The sequence below is a fragment of the Balaenoptera physalus genome (genome assembly GCF_965194825.1).
Source record: "Balaenoptera physalus genome assembly, chromosome: 18".
Taxonomy (NCBI): domain Eukaryota; kingdom Metazoa; phylum Chordata; class Mammalia; order Artiodactyla; family Balaenopteridae; genus Balaenoptera; species Balaenoptera physalus.
Window position 1 is genome coordinate 48,591,238 of NC_138899.1, and position 10,454 is coordinate 48,601,691.

Here is a 10,454-nt window from a genome sequence, read left to right on the forward strand (position 1 = left end):
AAACTTGGTGATGTGGAACTTTGTAATATTTGCCAGTCTGATGAGGGTAAAATGGTATCTTATAAAATTGTCACTAAAAAAAATTTTTGAATGGGAATGATCCATCCCTTCCCTCAACTTTTCACAACTTTCTCTCTTATATAGTCATTAAGAGTGAACCCTCACAAGGATTGCATTACTAATTGTCTAGATGTTTAGAATGAACAGATATGATAAAGGAAAGAAACATATTCCTGGATTCCAAGCTTCTCCAGGTCTGCCTTTGGTTCCATTCAACTTTGTCCTAGCCCTGGGTACCAAGGCTGGCACAAGGTTGGACTTCCAAAATTGTTGGCTCAGTAGGGTATATCATATCCTTCTTGTTGGGGCATCAGAATGAGGGGCAGTGCATGCTGTTGTGATGTTTAAATAATAAACACATATAAAATGTACTTTAAAAATGTGAAATTTAGACAAATGTATTATTTTCACAGGTGCATTGTGGTTGCAAAGAATTTCTATGAGAAAAATGTCAGAGTGCTCTATGTAAAGCCTGAGAATAAATTATAAGAGCTCCTGCTTATTTATATTTAGTACCATCTACATGCCAAGGACCTGAGAAAGAAAAAAGCAGCCCTTGACATCAGGGAACTAGTTGCCACTTCCAGCTGGGCCTCAGTGTTTTTAGAAGCTGGCCTGATACTCACAGATAGGCCCTGTTGTTCTTCTCAAGGAAATAACCAATCATCTTACAGAATAAGGTCAGTGGGCAAATCACTAAATACCAAACCTCCCGAGACTATCAATGACTGTTCCTCCTTTGTCAGTTACAGCTTTAGCCTCATTCTTTAGCCTGCCATCCTTCTAGATAAGATTTACTAAGATGCACACTCATCGAACTGTCCCCAATCCCTGACAGCACTGAAATTCAGAGTAACCCTTCTCATTCTTTTTCTGGAGTCTTCCAAAATCACATAACCGAAGTCCAAATCCTTTAAGTCCTTTCTAACACCCTCTTACTGAGAAACCCCATCCCATAGTGCATGTCCCATTCTTTATGAGTAACAAACTCCACTGGTTCAACTACACATGTTCCTCCTGGTGGTCTGTGGTGGGAGAGGCTTTCACAGACATTTCTAAGAACTTTACATATGCTATCTCATTTAAGCCTGACAACACTGCTTGTTAGGTATTATTATCATCCCCTTTTGCATATGGAAAGGCAAAAGAAAGAAATTTTAACATCACCTCCAACATCACATAGCTAGTAAATAACAGGAATAAAATTTGCATCTGGGTCTAACGGTCACCAATACATAGCAACTACTTGCAGTTCTCCTGAACGTTCTGTTCTCCTGGACTTTCCCTAAAAATAAGGTGCTTTTTGAGGACAGAGACTGGCACATAAATTTTGGTACAGTAAACAAATATAAAAACAAATAAACATAGAACAACCCCCCCCAAAAAAACAACAACAAAAAACTGTAGTGTGAAGACTTACTTGAAACTAAGGCCCATTTTCTCAACCTCTGTGCTAATCTGAGTTCTTAGAGTTGTTTCTTGTACCCAAATCAGTACTGCATGTTTACCCACACCACCTCCATGGAGTCAGAAGATGGGTAGCTTAAGGAAACAGTTCAAAGGGAGAGACTGCTTTTAAAGGGGAAAGCAAGCACGCTTATGTGTGGGAAAACCGCTTTGGCCTTGTATCTCGACCTTGGCTATACACAATAAACTCTTCGGAACGGTTTCAGCTCGAGGCCCTTCATTACATGCCCTTGAAGTTTTTTCAACTCTTTGTTCTTCACTCCTCTTGGCCTTGCTCCTGCCTGGAACGTCTTTTATCTGAAAGTCCTGCTACTCTTTTCTGTTCAGAGAAAACCTAGGCATCCTTCCTTTCGTCGTTTCAAATGCCCTCCTTCAGATTTAATATCAATTCCTCTCCCTTTTGTTCTCAATGAACTTTTAAATTAACTGCTGTAACATTTACATTATTTTGTTATTTGTGTAAGGATTTGTGAAGCACATTAGACTGTGAGCTCCTTAAGGGCGTGGCCCAGCGCTGATTTTTGGTGGCCGTCTCTGCCACCCTGAGCGGGCTCGCAGCACTCCGGCACTCAGCAGGCGTTTTGACAATCTGTCGAGAAAGCACCTTATGGAGCGCCGTGGGCGCTGTGGTTCTCTCCCGCTTAGCACCCCTTCAAGTACAGGTCCCAGAACTACTTTTCCCAGGGGCCATCGCACCGAGACCTCCCGAGACGTGCAGAGAAGGTTAGCAGATGATTTCACATCCCAGCGCTGCTCAAATGGTGGTGTAGGGCGGGTCTCGCCAGACTCCCAGGTTAGCAGGAACCCATTCTCCAAATTCCAAATACACCCAGACAAGAGACTTGCCCATAAATCCTCCACACTTCCCCAAACCCGATCCCACCCAGTCCCCTTAAGGTGGGCTGCCTGGACCAACAGAAGCTTGAGCAGCGAAAGGAACGGGCGGAACAGCCAATCACGTTTCTCTTTGCCCGGAAGGGGCGGCTCCCGGGAGCGTCACTGACCGCGCAGCGCGGGATTGGCGGGTCCCGGGCGGTCAGCGGCGGCGGGAATTTTCGGATGTGTTGGCTGCGGCGTGGGATTGGTGGGTCCCGTGCGGTCAGCGGCGGCGGGAATTTTCGGATGTGTTGGCTGCGGCCCGGGAGGCAGCGGTTGGGCTGAACCCAACTGGCGGCGTGGGCGGCGGAACCGGGAAGGCGAGTGCGCCGCAGACCCCTGGGCTCCCGCCTGTGGCTTGTAGAGTTGCCGCCTTCTTTCCTCTCCTACTCCCCCGGAGCTGCCGGGAAGCATGGATCGGTACCGGCCACGGCTGCACCCCGCGGCGCAGGGCTCGGCCGCCGGGGCTCCCTATCCCTCCTCCGCCTCGTTCCGCAGCTGCCGGGACAGCAAGATGCCGCGCAGGAAGGGCCCCCAGCACCCTCCGCCGCCCGGAGGCCCCGAGGAGCCTGGAGAGAAAGGCCCTAAGTTTGTAAGTTAGGCCTGAAGCTGGGGTGGGGCAGCTCCCACAGTGCCGGTAGGCTGCGGCTCGGTCCCGGGTCCTTCAATGTCATTCAGCTCTGACCTGACTGACAGTGTGGGTGGGCCCACAGGGCCTAACTGGGGGCTACATTTTGTTCTAGATTGTCAGAGCTGCCAATCTCTTCATAGATTTATGACGGCAGGGTCCAATTCTATTTGGATCCTTTGACAAATACCCTGATCAGTGTGTTGCCCCAAATTTTTTAAGGCTGACGTGAGAAGCAGTTCAAATGTCTGAGTATTGACGTGACTATGGACTTTGCATTTTTTTAAGTTAAACTTTTCCTTTCCCCCCCAGCATCTGAGGGTATGAGATATATCAAAGTGAACTTTTAGGTGATAGTATTTCTTTTTCTGCTTAATATTTAAATCCAAAGAAGAATTTTTAAAAGTAGATTAATGGTTTTCCAAGTTGAAACAGCTCGTTTAAAAATTGGCGGGTCATGTGGTCACTGCTAAAGAATGTTTTGCTTAGTTTGGAAAGAAGTCTAAGTATTTGAAACCTGCTGTTCTGGTTGCTTCTCTTACTCACTTCAACAGTCAAAGGAAGTGTCATGATTAGCGCCTTGTAAATCCTTCTGTTGGCATCAACTAGTGAAAGAATAGACAGTGAAGATTGTTTTTGTTGTGTGTGTGTAAATAAATCACAAATTAATCACATAGAGAGTGGATACATTTGGGGTGAGACCAGTGGAATTGAAAATTTAATACTAACCCCTGCATTTTACGTAGGAATATGGAAAAACATTTTAGTCATAGGTGAAATTTTACAGCACAGCATGTGCCTTCTGTGAACAAATGAAAGTTGTTAGGAATGTAAGTCAGGATACACAAATTAAGGAAATAAAGTCTTCTGGAGGAGGAGTGAGTAGCTACATATAACAATTAAACATGATAGATGAATAAAACTGAGAGCAGAGCTAAGAGATGTATCAGAATACTGAAAATGAGGGACAACATGGATTAATTACACAAATTAAGTATCAAGATGGCCATAGGAATGGTGAAATTTTGCAGAAGGATCAACTATGTTGTTGATTGTTATTTTGACAGAGCTGAGGAATAAATAAGATAGGGTTAGATTGGCAATGAAAGATTCTATCCCATATGAGAAGAATCCACTGGGCAATGACTTTTCTTCCTTTTACAGTTTACTCTCTGGGTTAATGTTGTCATTCCATTTTGTCTCCGACTTCTGTGCTCCAGAATACATGAAGTGTAATTTTCTGTGACTCATTGCAGCACGGAGATCATGAAAACAGAACCTAAGATAATATTTAAGTTTAGTTTCCTTGAGAAAAGTATCAGGTGATGTGAGTTCTAGGGTCTGTGCTGTTTTTCATTTCTTAGGTATGTTGTAAAGATGAAAAAATGTCTGAAGACACTTTTAAGCCTTAAATTTAATAAACATCTAAAATACTGTGTGTGTTTTTAGATAGGGGTCTGATTTGAATCAAAACTTTAAATTAATTTAGAAGTAATTTGGATTCTTTGTAATCTCGCAAACTAATTTAGATTCTTGCTTACATGGTAATTTATTGGTATTTTACATTTCACTAATTTTGTTATCAGCTATGTCTAATCTATTTAACTTGTGAATATGTGCGTTATCAATTATTTTTTTATTTCTGTAAGTTCCATTTGTTTCTTTTTCAAATCTGCCTGATTACTGTATTCCTGATATTCCTTGTTTCTTATTCTTTTATTTCTTTAGACAATTCCTACTTTACTCTTTAGTCTTTATTTGGCAGTTCTGGTATGTGCATCTTTGGACTGTCTGACATTGACTTGCACCCATGGTATCTTGGTCTCTCCCTCTGCACTTGTTAAACTTTGTATTTCAATAATTGTAAATTCAATAATTTCATTGCTTTGTCTTAACCTGTCTTCTAGGAGGCCTAACTGGGGAGGCTTTTCTCTGGAGATGATCTGAGTCTGTTTCCACCAGGAGCCTGGGGTTGCCACCTCCCTATTGAACTGGGCTCTTAGAGGGCCTGGGGTTCCCGGCTCAGCTCTAACTCTGTCCTGGCCTAGGCTCAGTATCCCAATCTCCAGGTTACCTTCTGAGCAGCCCTTCCCAGTCTGCCTACTTCTCACTGTTCTCAGTCCCACTCCAGTAACACTTGTTAATGGGTTGGAGGGTGATCTTTGGAGACCACCTCTTCCTCACGAGATCTCTGCAATGCCTCAAAAAATGATTGTTCAGCTGTTCAGTCTGCTGTACTGTCAGACATCAAGTTGGTTCTTGGCTTTCTCTTGATTTGGGATGAAGTGATGCTAGCTAGCCTGAATCTCTTCAGGTCACCTAGTCATTAGGTCACGTAGTTGCCTGGGGCAGCTGCTTTTGACTGGAACAAGTAATGCAGGTTGGTGATGGGACAGGAGTAGGGATAATGTAGGTACTTGGTGTTTGCAACCACAAAGCTACAAACTGGTAGTGAACTCAGGGCTAACCTGGCCACTGGCTCCTGTCTTGGTGTAAGAAGGCAGGAGCTCTGGTCCCCACTGAAGTCCTGTTTTACTTTGAACCTGGATAAAGCAGACAAACAAATCCTTGTTTTCTACTGCATGTTTGGTTGTGGGCCTCAGGTTACTTCTGAATTATGTATAAACATCTCTAGCATAGAACTTCTCCCCATAGATGTGTGTAAATAGTAGAAGTTTGTCTATTATAAATGTAGGATAGTTTGGCTGCGTAATGAATCAACTTCTTTTGGGCTGCTTGCGAACTAACCAACTTGGTTTCAGCAGAGAATATGGCAAGCAGTGTGTGTGTATTAAGGTACTGGGATAGTTACTGGGAGATGGCTTGCAACCAGTGGAGGCTGGAAGGACAATGCAGGAACCTGGGTGAAGACTGTGAAGGGGAATAGAATTCAGTAGGATCATTAAACTTGTACCTGCCCTAGGTCACACCGTTAGTACCTGGATCCGAGTCCTATTTCTCTTCTAGAACAAAACAAAACAAAACAGTTTCTTACTCGTCGTGAAAAGCCTGTCAGTGATTCTGGGCATTCCATTCTTACCTCCCACTATTAGAAACACACAGTACGCACAGTGGTGGCCACCAGATCCAGAGTGAGAGCAGGACGTGTGGCTTCTGGAGAAGTTTCCATCTCTAGGATGTGTGCCAGCCCTTTGAAAGGGGGCCAGTAAATTCCATGATCCAAGCTGGAAGAGTAGCTCTTCTTTTTCAATTAGGAATATCCTTTAAGTTCTCACAGACTTTAGTGTAAATCTGGAATCTATCTAATCATGGTTTCCATTGTATAGATTGTTATTGTCCAGTTATGTCATTACAGTACCATCAGTTTGGGTTGTGAGAGGTTTTTCACCATGTCCATTAATATCTGTATGTCTGCTGTGTTTGGTCATTGTTAGCAATGACAGTTAACCTTAGGGAGCCGAGCACTGTTCTAGGTGCTTCATAGCTTTCAAGTGCTTTAATCCTTATAACAACCCTATGAGGTAGATAGTATTAATTAGCCTTGTTTGCTAGAAGGGGAAACTGAGGTACAGAGGTTAAATTGCCTTTGGTTGCACAGCTGCCAGTGGGTGAGGCTGGGATTTGAACCTAGGCAAGCTGGCTCCGGAGTACACATCCTTAGTCACTATCCTGTATTGCTCTCCCATGCTGGTGCGAGTTTTACTTTTACTGCTTTGCTGCTTCTTTTTTCATTCAGGAACCATTAACAGTAGTTAGTAATGCCTTTAATGAATATAGAATTAGTGATTTCCTGATTATAGGCAGATTGTGAGGTAGGAAGAGGTATTAGGTTGGAGAACTTTTGCTTATTGTACTGGGAACTTGAGAGTTGAAATCGGAGTGGGCTTCGTGAGAATAGTGCCTGCTTGCCTTATTTCCTTGGGCTTATTTGGAGGCAGGTGTGGTAGGCTGAATAATGATCCCCCAAAGTTATTCACGTCTTAACATTCACGTTAATTCCTGGAACATGTGAATGTTACCTTATGACAAAAAAAGGACATTGCAGGCATGATTAAGTTAAGTTTTAAAAAATGGGGATATTTTCCTGGATTATCAGGGTGGACCCTAAATGCAAACACACTTCCTTATGAGAAGGAGGCAGAGGAAGATTTGACTACAGAAAGGGAGAAGGTGAGGTGACTACAAGGCAGAGATTGGGGATGCAGCCACATGCCGAAGAATGCTGGCAGCCATCAGAAACTGGAAGAGGCAAGGAACCCTTCTCCCATATCGGGAGATCGGCCCTGCTGACACCTTGATTTTAGCCCAGTTGAACACATTTCTGCTGTTTTAAGCCATCAGGTTTGTGGTAATTTGTTACGGCAGCCACGGGAAACTAACAGCAGTTATGAGGATGACCACATTGAAAGTTTTGGTTTCACAGTTTATAAATGTATGTTTTAGGAGAACCATCAGATTCATTTAAATCTCTTCCTGTGGTATCGTTTATTTTGGAAGATTTGTGATTTGAGCGAATATTAGATAACCACAGTTTGGTTTCCTGGAATAATGACTAGAAGCTTCATTCATCTTGCTGTGCTGTATCATTATCATAAAGCAACTATGATAATGACACTGGTGATTTCTGTGTGCTCTTTTTGAATTTATTTCTTCATTGAGTCCTCAGCTAAAGTGATGCTCTCAGTTGTCCTAGAGTTGCACTGTCAAGAACTGGAGGTGGTGTTCTTAGTTGAAGGCTTTAGGCACCTGAGTTTTATTCATGTCAAAATTCCACCTAACCTAGCAGGCACTGAAACCTTCATAAGGTAAAAATCACTTTATTCAGTCCAGTCTTCTAAGTATAGTCGTCCTTCGGTATCCACGGGGGATTGGCTCCAGGACCCTCCTTGGATACTAAAATCCATGGATGCTCAAGTCCCCTACATAAAATGGTATAGTGTTCGCATATAACCTATGCACATTATCCAGTAAATCATTTCTAGATTACTTATAATACCTAATACAATGTAAATGCTATGTATATAGTTGTAAATACAATGTAAATGCTATGTAAATAGTTGCTAGCGTGTGGCAAATTCAAGTTTTGCTTTGTGGAACTGTCTGGAACTTTTTTTCCCCAAATATTTTTGATCTGTGTTTGGTTGACTAGTCAGATTCAGAACCTGCGGATACAGAGCGTTGAATGTAAATTGCTCTGAATCATCCCAGACTTTCTTTTCTTCTATCCTTCTAACAGGAAAAATAAGTTTACTTTTGTTTGTTAATAGATGATTTATCAAGAAAACAAAATATATCAAGTGGCTTTTGGGGAGTATATTTAGCTGCTGAAAATGGATAATATATGGTATTTATTACTTCTGGATCACTCTGGATCTTTTCTTTGTGAGTAAAAAGGGGTGGGAGCAGGGATAATTGTCTTAGATTTAGAGCAAGGCTTAATTGCTTTTTTCAAAGACTTGGGTCTTTAATTATGAAGAAGCAAACTGACATACATTTATCGCACTGTGAAACCTTGCATCTCATCTAGTCTGTCTTGTAACAATTGCTTCTGAACAGATGTTACCTGAAACACCTTTGTGCAGTTGGTAGAATGCTAAAATTTGTCATGCTTTTATTATTGTTGTCTTAAATTAACTCTACTTTATGGCATAACTTTATTGCTGTGTCCTAGAATCTTTATATATTTATTGCCTTATAGATTGGATTTAAAATTGGCTTTTTACATAGAATGTAAATTAACCTGTGTATAACTTGTTTATGCTTGCAGAATAATACAAGAAAAAACTGCTATGTATTACACTAACGTAATTGTCTTTAACTCAGCACATAGTATCCTCCAAACTAGGAATGAAATGAATGCTACAGAATATGCTTACCATCACACTCTGCTTGTTTATCCCAGAAACTAATTTGACTTTTAGATCTATAAAATATAGATTAAGCATAACCTTTAACTTCATGAGATATTAAGGATCAAAGCACGAGCTTTCTTTGAACAGGATCTACAAAGGTAACTTTCTCTCAATAGCAGGAGGGTGGCATTGAAATACCTTACCATTGGGAGTAATTTTCTCAAATAGCAAATCACATAATCATTATTAACTTAGAGGAGAATTTAAGAGTTTCAGTAAGTTAAGTTTTGGTGCTGGAGTATTCAAATTTCTATCTAATTAATGAAAAGTACTCGGAAATGCTTTGCCATAGATTTTATTCTTCAAAAGACCCACTGCCAACCTTTCTCACAGTTTTTTGTAGAAGAGGCATTATGAATAATGTTTATGAGCAGTGACTTGTACCATTTTTAGGGCTTCAATTCCAGCTATGTCACATATTAGCTGTGTGAACTTGGGTGAGTTATTTAGCCTCTCTCTGTGCCTGTTTCCTCATGTGTAAAATGGGGTTGTTGGGAAGATTAAAAGTTAATGTCATGGGCCGAGAACAGGACCCGTAACAGCACTGTAACCTCTAAATATTTACCATTGATAGGTTTGTTGTTGTCATCATTAGCAGTAATAGTAGTAGTAGTAGAATTTTGGTCTAGATTTTAGGGCATTGGGGATGTTACATTGGATATATGAATAACTTTCTTATACTGGGAAATCTTAATTGGACCAGACTTTTTCCTCATGTTGAGGCGGAGGCATTCTGTTCCCAGGTCTTATCCTGGCAGGTCAGGTGACATATGCATTGATGCAGACTTCTGATTCTTATGGCTGAAAGGTCAGAGCAAGTTTCTGAAGCTTTCTGAGGGGTATGTTCTTATTTGTAAAACGAGTTTTACGCAACTATGAAACTTAGGTACCAACGAAACCTACAAAAAGAAACTTGCAAAGGAAACGACCTCAAACTTAGGAAAAAAAATTCTTGTGATACTCCATTGTGGATTGAGTGATAGTAAAAATAATGTTACTTATCTATGTACAGATATAAAACCAAGTATAACTCTTTATGCTTATGGCTCTTTTACAAAACAGATTTACACATAAAATCCAAAACAAAACTATAAAACCCATAAAATTTAAATTAACAACATTAATTTAATGTGATTGATAATTATTTTTGTTGAAATTAAGTCATCATTGTTGGATTTAATAGTGGAAAGATATGTGTGAGGTTTGCTGTTTTCCTTTTTGTCAACTTGACTCTTGGATAGAAATGGAATTCCGGAGCTGAGGAGGCTAAGCACAGACTGATGGCTCCAAAGATCTGGCTCCACACTGTTGGTGGAGGCCTGTTATCTAACATCCCTGTTTTTTTCACAAGGTCTGGACTTGAGGTTCTGGGTGAAGTAATGAACTCTTATGATAAAAAGAAAAGAGCCATATGTAAATTTTTTTTTTTTTTTTAGTAAATTATATGAGACTGTTGAAAAAGAGCAGAAAGAATTGGAGCCAAGACCACCAGCCTCTATATTCATTTTTCTCTTGAAATTTAACTTTCCATAGCTTTGGGTATATCGTTC

The 10,454-nt window shown here is 41.0% G+C and overlaps 1 protein-coding gene across 4 annotated transcripts in view; it reads left to right on the forward strand.

The window, feature by feature from the left end:
* The first annotated feature begins 2,530 nt into the window (after window positions 1-2,530).
* Window positions 2,531-10,454, forward strand: part of DIAPH3 (diaphanous related formin 3) — a 569,365-nt gene continuing 561,441 nt past the window's right edge. For 2 of the 4 annotated variants that reach the window (XM_082435807.1, XM_082435808.1), the window contains exon 1: window positions 2,533-2,995. In XM_082435807.1, coding sequence (XP_082291933.1) covers window positions 2,816-2,995 — 180 coding nt within the window. In that variant the 5' untranslated portion in view covers window positions 2,533-2,815. Of the gene's footprint in view, window positions 2,996-10,454 lie in introns of all 4 variants that reach the window. The other 2 variants (XM_082435809.1, XM_082435810.1) reach the window with 2 other exon arrangements.